Source organism: Physeter macrocephalus, chromosome 11, assembly GCF_002837175.3.
Source record: "Physeter macrocephalus isolate SW-GA chromosome 11, ASM283717v5, whole genome shotgun sequence".
NCBI lineage: Eukaryota > Metazoa > Chordata > Mammalia > Artiodactyla > Physeteridae > Physeter > Physeter macrocephalus.
The window spans coordinates 138999231-139022093 of NC_041224.1; the positions used below are offsets into that span (position 1 = coordinate 138999231).

General features: G+C 37.2%; 2 protein-coding genes across 4 annotated transcripts in view; one reads left to right on the plus strand and one right to left on the minus strand.

Annotated features, from left to right (window-relative positions):
• The window catches only part of EXOC5 (exocyst complex component 5), a 54662-nt gene extending 52464 nt beyond the window's left edge, over positions 1–2198 (minus strand). Inside the window, exon 1 of one of the 2 annotated variants that reach the window (XM_007119408.2) lies at positions 1939–2198. In XM_007119408.2, the coding sequence (XP_007119470.1) occupies positions 1939–1965 (27 nt within the window). In that variant the 5' untranslated portion in view covers positions 1966–2198. The remainder of the gene's footprint in view (positions 1–1938) is intronic. The other variant, XM_055088450.1, reaches the window with a different exon arrangement.
• Positions 2199–2358: 160 nt separating this feature from the next.
• AP5M1 (adaptor related protein complex 5 subunit mu 1) lies at positions 2359–21338 on the plus strand. 2 transcript variants are annotated; one of them, XM_007119407.4, is made up of 8 exons: positions 2359–2718; positions 7854–8499; positions 13199–13426; positions 14000–14139; positions 14862–14947; positions 15039–15157; positions 17987–18083; positions 20475–21338. In XM_007119407.4, exons 1-8 carry the CDS (start codon positions 2645–2647, stop codon positions 20555–20557), a joined length of 1473 nt encoding a protein of 490 aa, XP_007119469.1. In that variant the 5' UTR covers positions 2359–2644; the 3' UTR covers positions 20558–21338. The 2 variants fall into 2 exon arrangements, with proteins under 2 accessions (XP_007119469.1, XP_054944427.1); XM_055088452.1 differs by having other exon boundaries at positions 2364–2718; positions 17987–18113; positions 20475–20532.
• The last annotated feature ends 1525 nt before the right edge of the window (positions 21339–22863 follow it).

Sequence of the window (22863 nt, forward strand, 5' to 3'; positions counted from 1 at the left end):
TATTAACTGCTATCATAACTGGAGTCCCTGAGTTAACTTAAACCCTAATTTAGTTTAACTACTTTACTAAATGGCAAGACCCTAGAAAGCTAAATATACTACAGATATTTCTCTACCCCCTCTCCTTCCCCCATGGTGGGGGCAGGGGGAACAGAAATCAAATATATTTTCAAGGAAGTATACGTGGACTCATGGGATCAAACATTTAAAGAAAAAAAAGACAACTGGGAATGTCAAGGAGGATCCATAAGCCCAAAGGTTAATGCCTTCTGAACTGTATGACAAAATAACAGTTTTCTATTAATAGCCGGCTGGTCCCATATTTCATTATATTAAAGGCTTCAAGTTCATAAATTGTTTTCTACCTTTACAAAAATGTGAAAATAAAACAAGGAACTACAGAACTACTTGGTATCTTGCTCAGGAACACACAGTAAAAGCTTGTAGCAAAAAGAATGTCTCCCTGCTCCTGCGTCAATCAATAAACAGATGGCACAATTTTGGAGTTAGAGAAATTAATGTAATAATATATCCCTACACTTAAATCTGAGGAAATGTAATTAATATTTCCCAATTCTTTCTTACAATTATATTCCTTCACTCATAAATTACTATTTTATTACAACTTATTATAAAAATGGCATATACTATTCCTCAATAAATGCATTATCTATACAAAAGTTGACAGTAACCCAAAATATAGTTAGCTAACAAATGAAAAGTTCCCAGTTGTTATAGAAACTGTGGCATTCAAATTTTAAGCCAAAAAAACAAACAAAAAAACAAAACCTGCTGAATCTCACGCAGAAAAAAGGATCCAATTTTCACTTATGAAAAAATTATCTATTGTCAACTGCAGTCTTCTTAGTTATTTCTTACACTTTTATTATTCAATATGAAACACAAGCACACATCAGAAAGGTTCTTCCTTCCCCTTCCTTCACATCTCAGTTTTCATTTCTGTCACAAAAGAAGATCCCCTACACGCTGTTAGGTGGTCTAATTAGAATTTTCCTATTCTATTATCTCAAGCACCACAGCTTCTCACACTGGATTTCCCTAAACTGAATTTTAAGTTTTAGAGACTGAAAACGGTCCAAGAAACACATGAGAATCTGTCTCACGCGTTAAGGATTCTTTTTTTTTTAACATCTTTATTGGAGTATAATTGCTTTACAACGGTGTGTTAGTTGCTGCTGTATAACAAAGTGAATCAGCTATATGCATACATATCCCCCCCATCTTGCGTCTCCGTCCCACCCTCCCTATCCCACCCCTCACAAAGCACCGAGCTGAGGGGGGTTATAATACACTTCAATTCCTCAAGACCCGAACACAAATGTTAATTTTAGTTTTGACTTCCTTCAGTCGGAAGGGCTTACTAGGCCTTTATCGTCGTAAAAAATACTACAGCCTTTTCAAATGGAAGGGTAAACCGGTAGGCCCGTTGAGCGCCGCTTCCAACACTGGCTAACGGAGTCATTACTCAACCACGAGAAGCGCCTAGTCGTCCCAATCTCAAGGGGGGGGGCCCTAGAATATCACGCTGGGATCCAGGCGACAAGACGGGGCTCGCCAGACCTGGGTCAAGCTCCTCTTTCCGCGCCCCAAGTCAGCTCTTCCCACTCTCATCCCGAGTTCATCTTCCAACGCCCAAACCCCGAGGCTCCCTTCCAGCCGTGGGGACAAAACCAACGCTCCTCCGCTGGGACTCCGGGCTTGCTGCCCTGCCCACCTCCCAACCCCGGTCCCCAAGCCACCCCTCCCCCCTTTCACGCTCCGCCCGCGCCGACAAGGGAGCCACCACCCCACCCCTTCCCCTTCGCCTTCTCCTTCCCCAGGGCTGCTCCCGCAGCCGCGAACGCCCACTCCTCTGCCCGCCCACCTCGCTGCTCACACCCCGGGACTGCCACTCCCTGAAGAGCTGCGGGGACCCACCTCGAAGAGCTCGGCCGTCGTGGCCATCCCGGCCGGCTGAGAGGCTCGCCTCGCACTGGATGCCGTCTCTTCTTCACATGCTGCGCCTCAGCGGCGCCGCGCACAGGTCTCCGCTCGGCTCGCCAGCTCCGGCTCCCGGCCGCCGCGGGCCGCCCCGCTACCCACAGAGCCCAGGCGGGGCAGGAAAGCGGCCATGAAGCGAAGCCGCAGACGCCTGTCAGCTGCCTCCCGGCGCCGCCCGCGCAGCTCCCATTGTCACCGCCTCGTACGCCGGAAGTGGAGCTGCGCGCGCCCGGGTGGTGTTGGGAGGGGCCGGCGAGGGGGAGAGCAGCAGGCGAACCGCGAAGAGGCTCCCCGCGCGGGCGAGTGAGGAATCGTGATCCTTGCGGGCTACCGTCCCGGAAGTGGACTCGAGAGGAAGAAAGTAGCAGGGTTGGTGGAGATAAATAGATTTCCGGAGGTTTTAAGTGCGGATTCACAGAACTTTTTGTGGCGTGTGTTATCCAGCGCGGACTCAGAGGTTTTAGTGACTTCACCTGAAGGAGTTGGGTTCTCTGCTGAGCCCGACCTGTCTGTGGTGGGGCAGAAGGTGGCTCTAGATGCGTGAGCCTCGGGGCTTCTGGTAAAAGAAAGCGCCTGAGAAAGCCGGTCTGCGCTCTTCTTCGGTGGCCACCTTAGAGAAGAGCTGATGCCTTAGTGGCTTATCATGGCCCAGCGGGCAGTGTGGCTCATAAGCCACGAACCGGGAACTCCACTTTGTGGCACCGTCAGATTCTCCAGGTAAACGCAAATCTAAATCCTCAGGCGTGGTGGATCGGACAGATGGATGGTGTAGCGTAGTTTTGTGATGCTGTGTATCCCTGGTCCGACACCTGGGCAAGTTACTTAACATCTGTTTCATCTGTTAAGTGGAGATTGTAATAATACTACCTCATAGTGTTGTGAGAATTAAATGAGTTGATGCCTGGCACATTTTAAGTATTATGTATTTTCTCAATGTTACTGTATCGTAACTCCACCTACGTAAGATTGATGTGGAGATGACGAAAGGAAAGGAAACTTCCTGAGCAATAAACATGTTTCACATTTTTCTACTTTAATAAAAATCATTTAAGGACATTCTAACTCATTTTTATGGAAAGTCCTTGCTGAGCAGTATCAGGCTGTTACTTTCATCTTATAATTATTTTTCATTACCAGAAATTCTCAGATAGTTTACTTTAAAGTTCCTAATTGTTGAAGAAAATTGAAAAAGTACAAAAAATTCAATTGAATTCACTTTTTTAAAATGGTGTGAGCTGATCTGGTTCCACTTTTAGAATTTGCCACGTTTTATCAAACTAGCTCTGTGAAGAGAATATACAGTAACTCACTGTAAAATATGGGTGGCAATTGAGTGATCTGTTTTACCTTTTGTTCTCAGTGGTGGACAGTTCTTTCTTGCAAACATTCAGTATTCCCTGAGAAAAGCTCTGTAGTGAAGTAGCTAGCTCTGAATCCAGACTGAGGCTGACAAAGATGAGTGTAATTTTAAGTGAAAAGTGGTAGGCAACGTGGATATGAAAAATTCCCTCTTTCCTACCTTAACAATTTTTGTTACTGAAGGCATCGAGCCTTGGAGTTTACCATTTTCTCTGGGATACCTGGCTTACATTTGTTGTTCTTGTTGTTGTACCTCAGGAGGTTAATAATAATCTTCAATAAGGTTCATCAGCCTTTTTGGTCCATCCATCCTAGGTACTCCTGCTTTACTTATATATTCCCTTTGGTATCTTTATCCTTTTGTTTGTGTGTTTGTGTATGTATTTTTCAAATTATACAATTAAGTGTGCTATAGATGTCATTCCCTTTCCTTACATTTGTCAGATTTCTCAGCACTATTTTTAAGAAACATCCAGGTTACTTTGTGTTCATCTAGGGCAGCACTGTCCAGTAGAGTTTTCTTCAATGATGGAAATGGGAGATGTTCTAAATCTATGCTGTCTAATATCGCAGCTACTGGCCACATGTAGTTGTTGAGTTTTTGAAATGTGGTTATTGTAACTGAGGAACTCAGTTTTTAATTTTGTTTCATTTTAAGTTTAAATAACCATGTATGGCTAGCAGCTACTATACTGGATAGTGCAGATCTAGGCCATTGCATCTACTTGCTCTGAAGTACTCCATGGTTTACATCTGCCACATTTTACATCTCCCCTTCCCCTGGTGATATCTCCCAGATTGCCCCCAACTCAGCTATCAAAACGGTGCTGCAGTAGATAACCTCAGACAGTTACATGGGGGCGTATCTATACTGATTTTGACTAAATATCACCAAGTAATTAGCTCCTCAGAATACTTTGACCAGTCTACACTCTCATCAGCAGTATCTCTATTCTTTCCTAACACTTACTCCACTTTTTGCCAGTATTGGTGTAAAGAATATCTTACTTTCATTTGCATTTCTCTGTGTAGCAACGGCCTTTGGGTTTCCTCTTTTGTGAATTGCCTGTGTATATCCTTTGTTTTTTTCTTCAAGAGTTGCTGGGTTTTTCCTGTTAACTTGCGGGAATTCATTGCGTAATCTTGATATTTGTCCTATGTCATTTTTAGCTATTATAGATATTTTATCTTAACTTACTGTCATTGTCAATTAACTTTTCATTACCCTTGGTTAAACAGAAATCCCTAGTTTTGTTGCAGTCAAAGTAGTTAGCCCTTTGGGGGAATTCGTTGAAGTCTTTTCCTACCCTTATTTCCCAAAGATATCTTACTACATTATTTCCTCTTGACTTTATCATTTTCTCTATTATATTTAGGCCTTTAATCCGTCTGTAGTCCATCTTTAGATGTGGTGTTAAGTAGTATTCTCATTTTGTTTTTCTCTGTGCTGTGGGCCAGTTTTCCTAACATCATCTTCCAAACAGTATGTATTTTCTTCATTGATTTCTGGGGCTGTTGATAGCAGTTCATTATGTCTCCCGTATAAACATTGGTCTGTCTCAGTTCTATTACTTTGTTCTTTGCCAATACCGTAGTGTATTTATATCTGTGGCTTTGTAGCTTATTTTAATATCTCATAGAGGTAAGATTTTTGTACTGGGTACAATAGTAAGTTTCTTGAAGAAGTTGTGCTTGTTTTCAGAGTTCTTTCCCACTGTGCTCAGAATATTTCAAAAGAAAAATTCTTTTTGTTTGGGTGGACTTTTCAACATCTCTATGAAGGCAGCAAGTTGGGTTCAGATAATTCATCTGCCACTTATTTATCCTGTATCATTGAATGAATTAGTTAGGTTTTATTTTTTTTTCTGTTTTCTGACCTCCTGGGGCCAGAGTTAGAGCTAAACAGATATGCACTGGCCTGTTATCCACATATTTGCCAAAGGATAATGGCCATCACTTAAGATTTAAGAATGCAAATGATCTTTATCTAGCTACTTTTTCCCCACAACAGAACTTGATTTAGATTCTGGTTTAGAGATTTGCTGTCTGGATAGATACTAACAGTACCAGCTTAAGTCTAGCTTAGGTTGGTATTGTGTTCCCTATAGTTGCAGGGCCATTTATAGTTCAAGTCCTGTTTTAGAAAAGGCCTAGAATAACTCTGAAATGACAGGTTGAGTCATCCGACAAAGTATTTATTGAACATATTGAGACTTCTATGAGGTCCCAGATAAACTTATTTTTACAATTTTAATCATGAAATTCTTACACTTAAGAGAACTTTAATTATCCTCTAGAGGATAATAGTCTGGACTAGAGTTCAGTCCAGAGTTTTTAACTATCCTTATCCAAAGACTAAGAGAAAGAAGTGGCATTCACCTGCTAGGCCATTACTGGAGGGCTAGCTAATTCTTCCCTTTCCTCAATCAAGAAAATGCATCACAATGTAAATGAGTGAGGTTCACTAATACATGGATAACTTTGAATACATTCTTATTTTTCTTTTTTAAAATTATTAGTAAACACCAATATTTTATTAGTAGTATTAGTGAATTAGTAGAAAAACGTTATTTGGCTAGGTCTGTTCTTGATTCTTGATGAGAATTGCTTATATGTTCTTTAGCCACTCCCTTATTTTACAAATAAGACAGACTTAGGGAAGTTAGGCAATTTACACAGAAGTTAATAGCAAATAAATGACTTTGTTGTGGACTTTGGAGTGGAGAGATAAGGAATCGGGAAAGTACTTTTTTTTTTTAATTAAGAAGATGTGATCTAACATTTTTGTAAATTTCTGTTTCCCCCCCAAAAAGGATGAATTAGTAACTTACTGTTCAGGATAGAGCATGCAAACCATAAAAGATTATTCATTTTATTCTTTTTGTTACCTCATAGTATCTTCCAGGGCCATAGAGATAAACCACTATTACTAAAATGCTCTTACATGTTTTTGTAGGAGTTGGCAAGAAGACTCAGGATACCAAGTGTACTCAGGATACTAGTGAATCCACAATGTGGAGGATTAAATTGAACCACTTTTTTCCATCCTACTCTACTAAGATGGAATCAGAAAAAAAGTCCTGTGGTGGGGTGGGAGAAACTTATGAGGAGGGTCAAAAGGTGCACTCTTTCAGTTATAAAATAAATAAGTCATAGGATGTAATGTACAGCATGGTGACTATAGTTGAATTATACTGTATTGCATATTTGGAAGTTGCTAAGACAGGAAGTCTTTTTTAAAAAATTAATTTAATTTATTTATTTTTGGCTGTGTTGGGTCTTTGTTGCTGCGTGCACTTCATTGCAGCTACTCTTCATTGCGGTGCGCGGGCTTCTCGTTCTGGTGGTTTCTCTGTGGTGGAGCACGGGCTCTAGGCGCGTTTTTTTTTTTTTGCGTTTTAATTGTGTTTTTACCTTTCTTGAAATAATAAAGCATAATATGCTGAAAATGTTGCTTTTTCTTTCTTTTTCAATATTAAAATGGCCACACAGAAATTCACCAATTTTGATTTTTTTTTTTAATGAACACTGATATGACAGCTGTCACAATACAGTCTAACAAAATTGTTTCGAATGAAGTTAAAGACAACTAAGCACTACTAGAGCCACCTTATGGAAAAAAACGAATGAACTTTTTGACCAACCTAATGTTATAATGTTATATCTAAATTATACCTCAATTAGAAAGTGGGGCGGGGAGAGGGAGGAAGGGTAAAGGAAAGACAAGACAAGAAAATCTTCTTTGCCTCCTTATCTGTAACAACAAAAGAAGTGATGTTTCTACCAATGGGGGTCCAGATAGATTGCAGGTCCTTAACCCAATGGAATACTGTGCAGCTGTAGCTTTATGTGACCTAACTTGGAAAGTGAAAAAATTAAGTTTCACTGCAAAATGTATCATTCTGTTTTGTAAAAATCACAGTGTGTTTATGTTTATGCTTTAAAAGCGTTGAAAACCCTCTAGAAGGATGAAACAGTAAACCCTTGGCAGTGGTTGCTCCTGGAGGTAGGATTGAGTGGGGAGAAAGATGTTCCCTGTGATTAAAAAACAAAGGAAAGGAGGAAATAAAAAGTAAAATTTTTTTTAAAAGATAAGAAAGATTAAAAAGTCCTTATAGATGCCTAAAATGTATACAGGTATACACACCTTGCTTAGTGCGAATCTGAGTGGCCAAAGACTAGGATTTTGAATTAGAACCAGGTACTCTACCCATTTAAAAAATCAACTAAATTGAATTTTTTAAAATAATAGATAATGATACTTTAGCATTTGAGATATATCAAGTACACAACAGGTAGTTGTTTTAGTAAGAATTTAACATGTAATATAATATTTGTTTGGTTGTGGATTTTGTTTGTTGGTGTGTGTTTGTTATTGTGTGTTTTGTTGTTATTAGTGTTTGCCTTATGTTTTGTGTTTGTTTTTAGGTTTTGAACTTCCAGTTTTATTTTACTTGCAGGAATTAATTATGTTTTTGTTTCCATTAATACAGACGGTATCCAACTGTTGAAAAAAGAGCCAAAGTCTTCAATGGAGCAAGTTATGTGCCTGTTCCTGAAGATGGTCCCTTCCTTAAAGCACTGCTTTTCGAACTGAGATTATCGGATGATGATAAGGACTTTTCGGAGAGTCGTGATAGCTGTTCACACATCAATAAAACATCCATTTATGCACTCCTGATAGGAGGTGAAGAACTCTGGCCAGTTATTGCTTTCATGAAGAATGGCATGATATACGCTTGTGTTCCACTGGTTGAACAAACTTTATTCCCTCGTCCGCCATTAATTAGCATTAGTGGAATTTCACAAGGCTTTGAACTTCTTTTTGGGGTACAGGGTTTTCTTTACTCAGGTCAAAAAAATGACAGTGAGCTAAATACAAAATTGAGCCAGTTGCCCGACTTGCTTCTACAGACTTGTCCCTTTGGCACTTTGTTAGATGCCAACTTAGAGAATTCATTGGATAGTATTAATTTTGCTTCTGTCACTCATCCACAAAAACAGCCGACCTGGAAAGCTGGAACATACAAAGGAAAACCACAGGTTTCTATTTCTATCACTGAAAAGGTAAAATCCATGCAATATGATAAACAGGATATAGCAGATACATGGCAAGTCATTGGAGTTGTCACTTGCAAGGTGAGTTTTCTCTAGTACTTGTTTTATCATACCACTTAACGTTTATTGAGAAAAGTAAAATTTGCCGACTTTATTTTACATCATAATGTGACATTCTCGATTCTTATAAACAGCAGTCATTAAATGTTATGTTCACGTGAAATTTTATAATCTTATCTTTTTGCATTTCTTACTAATTATACTGGCTATATGCATTTGACCCTTGAACAATATGGATTTGAACTGCGTGGGTCTACTTATACATGGCTTTTTTTCACTAAATATGTACTGCATGCAGTACTATAGTATCTGCAGTTGGCTGAATCTACAGTTGGTTAAATCCACAGATGCAGAACCTTGGACACGGAGTGCTGAATGTAAAGTTATACATGGATTTTGACTGAACAGAGGGTCAGTGCCCCTAACCCTCGCATTGTTCAAGGGTCAACTGCATTGCTGTGTAATGAATTGACCTGTTACCACAACCAATAAACATTTATTATACTCGTAGTTTCTGTAGGTCAGGACTTCAAGAGCAACTTAGCTGGGAACTTCTAGTGTGCAAGTCTGTCACAGTCAAGAGTTCAGCTGGGGCTATAGTCACCTGAAGGTATGACTGGAGCTGGAAGTTCTACTTGCACGGTGACTCAGTCACATGGCTGGCAAGTTGGTGCTGCTTATTGGTAGGAGACCTCAGTTCCTTTCCATGTGGACTTCTCAACAGGCTGCTTAAGAATGTTCTCACAACTTGGTGACTGCCTTCCCTTTGATCAAATGATCATACAGACAGACAGCCACATGAGGCACAAGTGAAAGCTATTCTTTTTATTACCTAGGCTGAAAGGTCACATAGTATCACTTCTACCACTTTCTGTTCATCAGAAGCAGGTCACTTTGTCTGGTCCATGTTCAAGGGGAGTGGGATTAGGCTCCCATCTTTTGAAAAGAGTTGTGTTAAAGAATTTGTAAAAATATTTTTGTCACCATACCTATTTTCCATTTTTCCTAGAGGCATGAAATTGACAAATCTCTTGACTTAATATCTGAAGCCATTTTCAAGGGCTCACGTTTTATTTAAACAAGTCACTAGGTTAATATAGGGTTCTGTGGTTTAAGGTTAGGTAATAGGAAAAGGCAATGAAAATAACAATACAGGTAGCAGTGATCAGTGCCACATTCAATCATGATCAAAAATAGAGCCCCTCCAAGAGAATGTCTACAAGTACATATTAATATTCTCAGGTGTCTTTGTTTTTCTGTTATCTTCCTTTATTCTCTGCACTTATTAATATAAACTTTTTATATATCATATTAATGTTGAGTAGTTAAGTGCAAATCCAATAGATAAAAGTAGATTTCAAGAACAGAGAATTAGAAAAGTCCTGGCAGACAAATTGGGTCTTTTTTGTCCTTTTTAACCTTAAAGTGACCTAAAAATTTATGTGCCTGTTTTAAACTCACTTCTATTATGATCAAAAATACATTCCAGTTATTAATTTTAATAGAAATAATTATCATAAATGTCTCCAAAATTAAGGTGTTCACGGATTATGTCATTCATACCTCTTAAAGCTGTTGAATCTACGTTTCTTGTAAGTTCTATAAAATATAAGTAGGAAAATTCACCATATCTGTTTTTCATTCTGTAGTAATGAACAGGGAATATGTTATATATAATTTAATACTAATTAATATTATGCTATTTAAATATCTCAGCTCATTGATAGGCTGACCCTAGTTTATTGCTTCTGGGAATTTTATATTGGCTCCTATTCTTGGTCTAATATAAATGATCATTATGGGAAACTTTCATCTTTAAAAAACTTTTTTCTAAAAATAAAAATAGTGAGGGTGTTCTGAAACTCATGAACTAAATGTTTCCTTAGGGTTGTATGTAAATAGTATAACTGTTAGCCAAACCATTTTTTAAGTATTTAAAGGAGTTTTATTGTGAAGCCTATTGTAAATGGAAATAATTATCTTCATTTTATCTCAATCCTAGTAGGAAACCTGGTGAACCAAAAGCCAGTGGACTGAAGTTCTAGTCCTCATTCCACCACTAATTTCTCTGTCTCTTTGGAAGAGTTACACGATTTTTTCAATCTTTTCTCATTTTTAAAATTAGATAAGTACCTAGGTCCCTTCTGTTTTTATAATTCCTAATTAAAAGTCCAGATCTACATATGCCAGATTGGTTTAAAGGGTAGTATACAGATTTTTTCTAGAATGGATGTCCTCATCCCGTAGTGAATGGCTAGTGCTCTGGTATTTCAGATGCCTAGATAGCAGATAATTTGTTGGTTATTTCCATAATGGTTGCTGTTTCTCTGATTCCTTTAATTATGTTAGCGTATTAGAGGATAATTTAATAAGTATAAACAGAATATTTAAAATTTTTGATACTATTTGCTACTAATATTTGTTCATATATTATCTCCATAAATATCTGCCAAAAAATAAAACTTTTTTCTTTGATTCTTGCTATCCACATATAGAGAGTGAAGTAGCAGATGATTTAAAGTTGAAAATACTAAAATGTTCTTAAGTTTCATAGTAGTTATTTGGCATTTTTATTATCAAATGGGATTGACGTTATTCTAACTATCACTGAAAGACCTTTATAAGTCACTAATTATAGATGGTACTGTTCATAATACCTGCGTGCTCTCTAAATGCTTGCATTATACAGCAGATATATTCATGAATTCACACGTCAAGTGGTAGATAAAAAAATAAAACATTTCCTATTAAAATTGCAAACCAAAGTTCCGGTTCGTAATTATAAAAAGATATCCAGGGCTTCCCAGGTGGCGCAGTGGTTGAGAGTCTGCCTGCCGATGCAGGGGACGCGGGTTCGTGCCCCGGTCCGGGAAGATCCCAGGCGCCGCGGAGCGGCTGGGCCCGTGAGCCATGGCCACTGGGCCTGCGCGTCCGGAGCCTGTGCTCCGCAACGGGAGGGGCCGCGACGGTGAGAGGCCCGCGTACTGCAAAAAAGCCTAGTGTATCCTAGAGAAGCCCAGGTGTTAACCAGGAAAAATGAAGATGTGTATACAATATGAAGTAAAGGCATAAAAAAAAAAAAGATATCCATTCAGCAAACATTATTGGAGTATCTCTGGCTGCGTTGGGTCTTTGTTGCTGCACATGGGCTTTCTCTTGTTGCAGAGGGCGGGGCCTACTCTTCGTTGCGGTGAGTGGGCTTCTCATCGCGGTGGCTTCTCTTGTTGTGGAGCACGGGCTCTAGGCGTGCGGGCTTCAGTAGTTGTGGCACGCGGGCTTCCATAGTCGTGGCTTGTGGGCTTCAGTAATTGTGTCTCACGAGCTCTAGAGCGCAGGCTCAGTAGTTGTGCCACACGGGCTTAGTTGCTCTGCGGCATGTGGGACCTTCCCAGACCAGGGCTCGAACTCGTGTCCCCTGCATTGGCAGGCGGATTCTCCACTGCGCCACCAGGGAAGTCCCTGGAGTATCTCTTATACTTAGCAATGTACTGGGCACTAGAGATACAAAGAAAAATATAATAATTCTTGTTTTCAAAAACTTAAAGCTTAAAGAAGGAAACAAACAGGAGCACAGACGTTTGCTCTCACCTCTAGAGAGTGGGCAGTTAATGCATAATGCAGACTATGTATATGATAGTGGAACTAGCTGCTTGCATTTGGAGCTAAGCATTATACCTACTGAGTTCCACCAACTCTTAAAATATTGTACAAGTCTAGCCAAACAAAACTTATCAGTAAGCCTTATATGCCTCAATTGGACAGTTGTAATTGGGTGCTTTAATAGAGGTAAATGTCAAGTTTGAGTTATAAAGGAAGAGCCTGACCGCCCACTGCCTCCCGCAGCACACACACAAGTAAGGTGTATCAGTCTGGCTGGGTCAGAAAAAGAGCCACTACAGATTTATGGGAGTAAAGGTGTTTAGTGTAGGAATGAGGGCTTACTCATGGATAAGAGGAGCTGGGAGAATAAGTCTGTGATCCTCTGACAGTCCCCAGTGTGTCTCCAGCATTACTTTCAGGGTAGAAAATGATTAAAGAGGTAGATGGGAACCAAACAGCAAAAGGCTTTAAAAGTAATACAAAACTGAGGGGGAACTATTGAGAGGTTTTGACATGGATACAATATAATTAGAATTATGTTTTGTTTTGTTTTGTTTTGTGGTACGCGGGCCTCTCACCGTCGTGGCCTCTCCCGCTGCGGAGCACAGGCTCCGGTCGCGCAGGCTCAGCGGCCACGGCTCACGGGCCCAGCTGCTCCGCGGCATGTGGGATCCTCCCGGACCGGGGCACGAACCCGCATCCCCTGCATCGGCAGGCGGACTCTCAACCACTGCGCCACCAGGGAAGCCCTATGTTTTATTAAGATAGCTCTAGCATTGATGAAGGATGGATTGATTAGAGGAAAGCGAGTCTAGATACACTTAGAGGGCTGTGACAGAAATTGTAAGGGCCTGTACCAGTGTAACAGGAATGAAGAAAAGTTGCTTTTTAAGGGTTTTAAATGTAAGCAGAGGGCTCTAGGAAGGCTCTCCTGGTCTCTGGCTTGGGTGTCTGAGGGCATGATAGAATCATTAACCAGAACACAGAAAGCAATGAGAATAATACCTTGAGAGGAAAGTGAATTAAGTTGTGGAAAGTGACTCAGATAAATTAAGAAAGGCCTCATTCAGAAGATGTATGCTTCAAAGATCTTGGTAATATCTGTTTGTTTGTGTTGCAGTGTGATTTAGAAGGAAGTATGCCAAATGTTACCATCAGCTTGAGTCTCCCCACCAATGGATCTCCACTTCAGGATATTCTGGTTCATCCTTGTGTGACATCTCTCGACTCTGCCATTCTGACTTCTAGTAGCATTGATGCAGCAGATGATTCTGCATTTAGTGGGCCTTACAAATTTCCACTCACTCCACCTTTAGAGTCATTCAACTTATGCTACTACACTTCTCAGGTAAACAACCTTGGAGAAGTTGGGACTTTGCTAATCTTCATATTTATGAATTCTGTTGTAAGCAAATCATCCATACTTTTGGTCCAAACAAGAACTTTTCATGAGTTATTTACCAGAAGATTCAGATTGTTTCCCTTCAATCAGTTATTGATGACCCATGAAGCTACTGCTGATCTGGGAGGGTTGGGGAGTCAAGATACAAGCAGGGCAGCAGAAACTGTGGGCGGGTGTCAGTGATCAGTATGTCTAGTGCATGTTCTATGTTGCAGGTCATAGAGAACCTGGAGGAAGGGAATCTGAACAAGCAGGAGTAGGAAAAAAAATGTATCACACACCTCTGTAAGGCACCTCTCTCACCTCTGGAAATAGAAAGAGATGCAAGAATCCCTGACCTTAGAAGGAATGTAGCTTCATCATCTAACATCAAAATAACTTGGAGTAACCCATTAGTCATTAAAGTCATATTTGTATATAATGGCTATATTACTGCAAGGCTTTTTTCTCCATCACCACTGATATTTTAGACCCATTAACCTGAGAATTATATTAAAATGTGTTTATGTTTGTTTCCAGGTCCCTGTGCCACCAATTTTGGGTTTTTATCAAGTAAAAGAGGAAGAAGTACAACTAAAAATAACAGTTAATTTAAAACTTCATGAAAGTGTGAAAAATAGTTTTGAATTCTGTGAAGCTCGTATACCTTTTTACAACAGGTCGGAAAAAAATCACATAATGCCATGATCTCTGCCTTCTTTAGTACATTCCTACTTCCCTGTAATTAATTGTCTTGGTTTTTACCTTATTTTTAAGATCTAAAAATTTTATGTTATTCAAATGTATGCTGATTCTGAACCAAAACATTGTCATAAAAATAATCTCTTTATTTTTAAATATCATCATTTTTCGGTTAAACTACTTGCTAGTAAATTATAAACTTCAGCCAGTATAGCTTCTTCAGGGTTTATTTTACTACTGGCTTTATTTCTAGCAATTTCTCTGTACTCAACATACAGATCAAGCCCAACTAGAAAACCTGGTGAATTAATATCATAAGATTACTTCCTTATCAGTTCTACTTTTAAGTTTGTCCTACAGAATAGTTCTTTTCAAAGGATACATAAATATATAGTAAAATCACAGTTTTGTTACATCAATCTATGTGCCTGTATTAATACATTCTGCATGACTTTGTAGTTATCTTTAGAATTAATAATGAAATGTATAGCATCACCAAAAAGATATTTATTGTGTTTCTGTGTTTTCTGAGATACAATATTCATTATTTATTCTACTCTATTCTGCAAACTTGAATACAGATCTGCTTTTATGTTGTCCTTGTATTAAGTAACAGTAGCAAGATTTGACTTACATCTCTTAAAGCTGTTATATCTATGATTATTTTTTTCTTTCCATTTTGTCCATTTTTTTTTTAAAGAGGTCCAGTCACACATGTGGAACACAAAGTTAGTTTTGGCCAGCTTGAAGTATTTCGAGAGAAAAGCTTATTGATCTGGATTATTGGTAAACTAGGTTTTGTTTATTTTTTTTTTCATTCATTTGCTGTAGAATCTATTTAATTTATAATAGTTGATTGATGTATTTCTGTTTTTAGGACAGAAGTTCCCAAAATCATTGGAAATTAGTCTTTCTGGAACTGTAACTTTTGGAGCCAAGAGCCATGAAAAGCAGCCATTTGACCAGATTTGCATTGGAGGTACAGCATATTTAAAGGTAAATATATTTATATGGCTCACTACATTAGAAACCTTTCCTTTTGCTCCAAATTGCATGTATCTAATTGATTTTTAATATTTCCTAACTCTTTTTTTTTTTTGGAGTTCTGTTCTTTTTGTCTAAGTCCTCTGTTAGATTTTAGTAAGATTCTTTTTGTTTAGTAATCACTTTCTATTTCACTTAATACTTTAAAATTTTAAAGTTGAAAGAATTATGTAAAACCTAAATACCTCAACTTAACCTAGTTCTACACAGCTCTTAGATATCACATTTGAGATTTGTATATAAAGAACGTAAGATGTAGTCTTTGCCCTCTAGGGATTTTTCAATGATGCATGTCAGTAACTGATTAGGACTAACTGCTTTTGGTCTTTCAAAAAAAAGACTGAGCACTTCCAACCAAAGTGGTCAAGGAAAGCTTTGTAGTAGAGATGGAGTTTAGGCAAAACTCTGAGGCTCAGGTAAGCATCGATATGAAGCCTTGAAGATTGACTCTCGTATGTATAGGTGAAGAAATGACTTAATCACAGGAATGAAGGCTAACAAGGCATGTTTAGGAACCAGTGCTAGAAACAGTAGTCACACAGAAGTCTGAATAAGTGATTTAGGTCTGGATTGTAGAGGATTTGAATCTGGCTTTCACTGCTTTGTTAGAAAATGTTATACTTTTTTTGAGTGGTCCTTCAGAAAGCGATACTTTATGAGGATCAATCTGAAATGGATATGAGAAAGGTGAGTGAAGAAAAAAACTAGAGGCAAAGAAACTATTTTTTAGCTGTATTAGTATTCCAGATGAAAGGTAATAAGTTAATAATGCTGAACTAGTGTAGTGTCACAGAAAGAGAAAGGAAGGGAGAAAAAGGAATAGAGCTGTGATAGAGGTGTAACCTTTAACCTCACTAATTAAGTAGAAAGATAAGAAATAGTTTTAAGTCAAAGATGATGTCATTAAAAAATTGTGACTTAAACCAGACTTGAAGCTCCAGGGGGGCAAAGACCGTGTGAATCTCATTCATTCATTGTCTTATTCCCAACATCTAGTTCAGTACCTAGCACATAAATATTTGATGAATGGATGTACATACTTAGAAGAAAGTTCTGTATCTTAGAAGAAATGTGGAGAAAGTTGGGAGGGAGTGGGCTTCATATCACGTATGTTGCTGGTAATAGCAACTTACCCCAGTATAGGTGTCCAGTAGGTAGCTAAAAATCTAAAGCTTGATTCTCAAGAGAAAGCTCAACTGTTCTTAGGATCTAGGAGTTATCCATGGAGAAGAAATAGTTGAGGCAGAAGAAATGAATAAGGTCAGAAAAAGATAAGAGAAAATAGGAGGAAGCTTCAAAAGAATCAATGAGGGAAGGTGAAAATGTGATCAGAAAGGTAGCAGGAAAACCTAAATAGAGTAGTATCAAAGAAATCAAAGAGAGATTGAAATCTGTATGTAAAAGCAACTAGGGGAAATGGTAGTGAAGTCAGAAGTACACTAGTGATATTCATTTCTTCTGTATTGGCTTCAGCTATGTCCATGAGCTTTGTTTCAATGATTATTATAGAAATTCCCTCTTCTGGATGTTTTTCAGAAAAAAATGTGAGATGTTACTATACTATATGTTTTTCAAAGGTAGGGATTATGACCCTTCTATTCATTTTCATCACCTAACCAGTTACAGTCGCGTCAAAAGCATGTAGTACGTATTTGTGTTCAATGAATAGATTTATTTTTATGATATCTAGTTGTGTGGAAATCAATCTTGACATAACTTCCAGCATCCAGAATTATACCAAACAAGCAAGCAAAAGCCCTTTACTATTAGATAATTTGAGTTGCAATAGGGAAGAAATTGCTGAGAAGATCTGAAAATTACATCTATGCCTATGATCAGTTAGTTTGGCAATCAAAAGGAGAAAGATAGGAAAAGAGAGAAATTTGCAGGGAAGGGAGAAGGAAGAAAAAAAGTATAGAAAAGCTATCAGGATATTGCCAAATCAAAAGCTTTTAGCGCAAAGGTGAGAATCACAGCAAAAGGAAACAGGAGTTCTGTAAGAATAGTCCTTTCATGGTTCATGTGAATATCATTGTGGCTCAGAGACAGCCCAGCACTATGCCTTCAGAGAAGGTACTAATGGCCCTCTCTATTATAGCCCAATATATTAATTGGCATTTATACTGATATCACCACATTATCAATTAAATCCAGGAACTTACATTCATTCATTACATCTTAGAAAGGTTAGTTATGTAAAAGTTAAATTTTAGTTTTCTGAAAAATTAAACACCAGATAAACTGATGTTTCTGTTTTAGTAATTACTTTATTGTGTTCTGCTAAAAGGTGTATAAAAGAATTATGATCTGAAATCTATCACAACCACATAGCCTTAGAGATAGGAGAGAACATGCAGAACACCAAACACCATAGGGGAAGGAGCACCAGCTTTTGTAGTCAGTCAGGTCTGAGTTCAAATGCCAGCTCTACTACTTACCTACTGGGATGCTAAGTGTTTCCATATCTGAACCTCAGTTCCCTCAATTGTAAAATAGGGATACCTTGCAGTGCAGATTAGAGTTTATATTAGTGAAGGGCCTGGTATGTGTTAAGCACTTCATAATGGCAGCCTTACAAAGAAACGACCCTAATGCAAAAGGGAAAGGTGAGTATATGTGTGAATTGTGCACTCACACGCACACACACACAGTATTATTTGTGATTTTTATTTTGTGAACTCTGTGAAATAAATTCCTAAACTTGTGTCAAGGGAAAAAAATGTGACCATCATTTTTACCAAATAATCACCTTAATTTGGTACATTTCTCTTCTTGTTCTAGCTTCATTTTAGGATCTTAGATTACACACTCACTGGGTGTTATGCAGATCAGCATTCAGTTCAAGTTTTTGCATCAGGAAAACCAAAAATAAGTACATGTAAGTTGTACAGATTCAAACTAACTTAAGGTAATTAAAGTGGTGTTATGTTATTATTAACTAAGGTAAAATTAAAATGTGACAGAAAAAGATCAGAGAATAATATCGATTTATAAAAATTCTGGCCTAATCCAGTGTAACCGGATGCCTTCTCCTATTTGTAAAGTGGTCTGGATGAGCAAGGATTGACATAGAGGTGGGCTCTAGTCTAAAGATGGATTTGCTTTGCTCTGCTTATAATTTACTCTTTTACTTTTGGGCAAGTTAGTGAACTTCTTATTTAGTTTCCTCATATATAAAATGGAATTAGTAGTAGTATTTACCTCAGGGTTGTTAGGAGGTTTAAATAAAATCATATCAACCACGCACTTAGCATAATGCTTAGCATGTGGGATGGATTCAATAAATGTTAAGTATGATTATTACTTAAAATTTTAAATATTTTTAGCAAATGTTGTAGTCAATGAGTATTATTTAGTACCCTGTTTTACCAAAAGGAGGGCAAGAGAAATATGTGTGTGTGTGTGTGTATACACATACATACACACAGAGTACAAATGGAAAAATAGGGAGGGGAAACAGAGCAATTTGTAGATGAATTCAAAATTATTTAATTCAGATCAAATATAGATATGTGGCATAGAACAAAAACGAAGGTAGAATGAGGTAGAGTTAGCTAAACCTAAGCAGCAACATTTTTGCCTCATATATTAAGGGGAATACAGCTATTTAGGTAAGTATTTCTTAAACTAAGGGTTAGGGTCCCTAGGAAGCATAAGACAAGACTTTGTACTTGAAAGTTTCTAAAGAATTACAGAACTCAGAACTACTGAATTCTAAGCAATTACCTGTGAATGGCAATAATAAATTCTATGTAATATAACCAGAATAAGCCATATTCTTTACCCCCATACATCCCTGTGCTTTCTCCTACATCATTTTTTGGTTGCTTTTTAGAGAAATTCATGTATATGGAAGAGTCTTCATAATGCCTTTTTTTTTTCTTTTTTTAATGAAGGCACAATACAGTTGTTAGTTTGGACAAACCAGCAGTTTTGTCTAAATGCAAACAGACCAGTATTTTAGGTTGTCTATGGGAAATATGTCGTCTCTTTAGATAATGTTTAAAATATTGTATCTTATTAATATTAACTAAACATATTGTAGTAATTTTCAGAGATTATAATACAGAATGGGATGTTTCAGTAATTCACCTGCTTCTTAATATATGAATGAAAGAGGTCACTTTAAATGCATAATTATGACAAATCTTTTATTTCCTTCTTCTGTTAGCTTCAGAGCATAACTATCACTTCGTGCAACTATGTGAAAACCTTTATTTTGCCATCATCTTGACAATAAAATCTATATTCATAATATACAACTTAGTTCTGAAAATAGTTTAATAATGCTAATAATGTTAATTTAAATAATAATAGCTGATGTTTATTGCTTACTACGTGCCAGGCACAGTTCTGAGTCTGTAATGTGTGCTAACTCATTAATCCTTACAGCACCCTACGTAAGTGTTGTTATCTCCATTATACAGATGAGGATGCTGACGGAACAGAGAGAATAGGGTCACATAGCTAGTAAATGGCAGAACTGGACTCAAATCCAAGCAGTCTGTCTCTAGACCCTGACCACTTAACCAATATACTATGTTGCCTCTCAATGTTATTAGATTTTCAAACTGAACAAACAACAAAAAAAAGGCAATGAGGTAATACATCCTACCTCTGTCCTTTTCATTATGAAGAGGTAGAAAAGGCAGAATTGGATAAATAGAGATGTATGGAATAAGAACTTACACGTGTCTAGCTCCAAATGAGCATTATCATCTCAGTTTTATGTATCAGAAAACTTTAAAGAGGTTTTCATTTGTCCAAAGGTCTTAAAACAGAAACCTTAAATTTGATCAGAACTGTAAGAAACCACTGAAGCAATCTTTTTAAAACGTTACTAGAAAGTTGGGTGTGTATTTCCATCTCTGAAACTTTTCAATGCATAAAGAACAGCAAGATCAGAATCAGAACTGTGGTGAAGAGGTTACAGAAGGGAAACAATAAAACTATTTTTAATGTTTTTGTAGCTGAAGTAATGGTCTGTAAGAAAAAGAATTTAGGGAAGATGTGAGAAAAAAATTAGCAGATTTGGCATGAGGGATTTTGACATATATAAGCTAAAAGATGGATTATTCATGTATTTAATGAAGCCATATTTTTAAAGTGGTGAAAGTTATAATAATGCCTTGATAAAAATTGAATTGAAATGGATATCTCAAAGTTTTGCCTTCCTTGAAATAATTGTGTTCCACAATTTTAAATATTATGACTTTGCTTTCTCATTGAATTTTTAAGATAATATAATCTTACCTTTTTTTTTTTTTAGACCGGAAACTAATTTCTTCTGACTATTACATCTGGAATTCTAAAGCTCCTGCTCCAGTAACATATGGATCACTATTACTGTAGTTGTCTCATGTTTAAATGGGATTTATACAATAGTAACATAAATTAAATCACAGTCTTTTATTTTTAATGTTGTATGCATATAACCTATGAGTGAAAATCATTGATTTAATTACAGAATGCTCTTGTTCAATGTTTTTAGTCTGATCTAGTTTGAAAGAACATTTTAAAGACTAATGTATCCAATTTCGTTACCCTTTGATATTACTCAAGTATGATTTCAGAGCATAAAACGTCGTGATTCACTTTCAGCTTATTGTAGACTAGTCTTGGGTTACCCTGCCATACATGTTTCTTCCTGCCCCTGTGGCAGACATGGCTAATCAGTCACAGCCCTCTTTCTCCACTGAGCCTTCCTGGATATGGGCTTAGACTCCTCAGTGCAGAGCTGCAGGCAGCTATTCCCAATGGATTGTAGATGATGTGCAAGATAAAAAACTATTTGCTCTTCCAAACCTAAGTGCTAAGTGCTAGTACAGTGTGTTGTTACAGAATACCAGAGACCACATTAGAAACAACTTTGTAAATCTCTTGAGAAAACAGCTGATGAAAATGAAAGAAAATTGTTTAAATAGTAACCTGTTTTTAATCAGAACTATCCTACTGGCTAATAAAGAATCTGCATAACTCTATTTTGTTTATCTCTGTTCTGGAGTTACTTTTCAGGCAAGCTTATTAATCTGCCACAATAACATTTTGTTTAGTAAGCGTATTAAGAGGGATGGGATACCTTCAGAAGATGAGCACAGTGTTTTGTGATTACTGAATATCTGCAGCCAAATTTTTAAATATAAATTTAGATATAATATCGGTCTTTTCCTGTTTTATTATAATTCATTAATGAATGAATTCAGGTAAAAATTCAAAAGCTATTTTATGGGTAGAGAGTATCACTTAAATCTTATTTCAGTTTCATGTAGCACATTTTCTTTAAATTTGTCACCCTTGCTTCCTTATTGGCATGCTCTGGGTTTCTTCAGGAACCATCCAGTCATACTCTTTATTCTCTACCTGTCTTTACAATTATTTGTCATGTTCTGTTTTCAAAGTAGTTCATTGTCAAGTTGGACTTTAAATGACCATTCAAGAAAAGATGAAATCTCAAGAACCTCAAAACTTATTCCATGTCATGTTTCTTTTTACAGAACAGAATTAGAAGAGTTATAAAAAAAATACGCATTATAGATTAATATTCATTTAAATTATATCTTGGTTTCTTCTTTTTATGAGTCTCAGGGAAAAGCTTAGAAAAAGCTGCTAACTTCTTGAAAGAGAGCTATGATAGTTTGAAAGGAGATTGCATAGAAATTAAGGATTTGAAATGTAATTTTTTTAAATTAAGGTCAGTCCTACTCATTATAAACTCATTTTCTGCAAGGCATTATCATGGCATAATGTTCTATGTTCAAAATTATCCCAAGTAATGAAGAAAATAGAGTAACTTCCAGACCAGGACTTTAGCTTGTTATTCTAGGTTAATCATAGATAATCAGTAGTAAAAACTTTCCTTTTGAAAAAAGAAAAAAATCATTCCCCTTAAGTTTTTTGATCTCTCTTAAACTCAGGGAAAGCTTAACATTTCACTTATATTAATGGAGCTATTTGTACATCTTGATTGTATAAGTGTTTAGCAAAGTACATTAAAATAGGGAAGAGGCATTTATCTAGTGAGTAGGCTGAGATTCAGTATAATAGTCCCCTAGGCAAAACTTTATAAGCAGTCATAAAAACCAATGAATCTTTGATCTGACATTTCTAGAAACCTGAGGAAAATCTAAGGAGTACTGGAAAAGTGTAGGGACAATGGGAACCTGATGCCATCTGTTGCCGTTGCATTCTGACATAACGCTACAGAACTAAAACTAACTCATGTTTTCATCCTGTTGAGATCAGCTGGGCACACTATGATGCTTTGATTTTGTCTAGAAACCTGTCACTTCAGGATAATTTCTGAAGACAAAGTCTGTTTCCCGTTTGGTAGGTGACCTGTTTAATGTTTTCTCTGTGTCTGGGAACTCCTTAGTGTAATTAGCGACCTTTGAACTCCACAACTAATCCTGAGCTATTTTGTATTCCTTACTCATCTTTAAGGCTGGACCTTTCTTTTCTTCAGAGTCCGCTGCCACAATTAAAGAAGAAACAGCTGCATTTCAAAGGGATTCCGATTCCAGAAGCTTAATCGTGATTGACATGTTCTTATTCTAAGCTATAAGACACTCTAAGAGTCCTTTCTTGGGTTAAAACTTCAATCATTTTTCTAAAATATTATCTCGCTATGGATTTTATTCATTTTCTTTGATAACTATTCT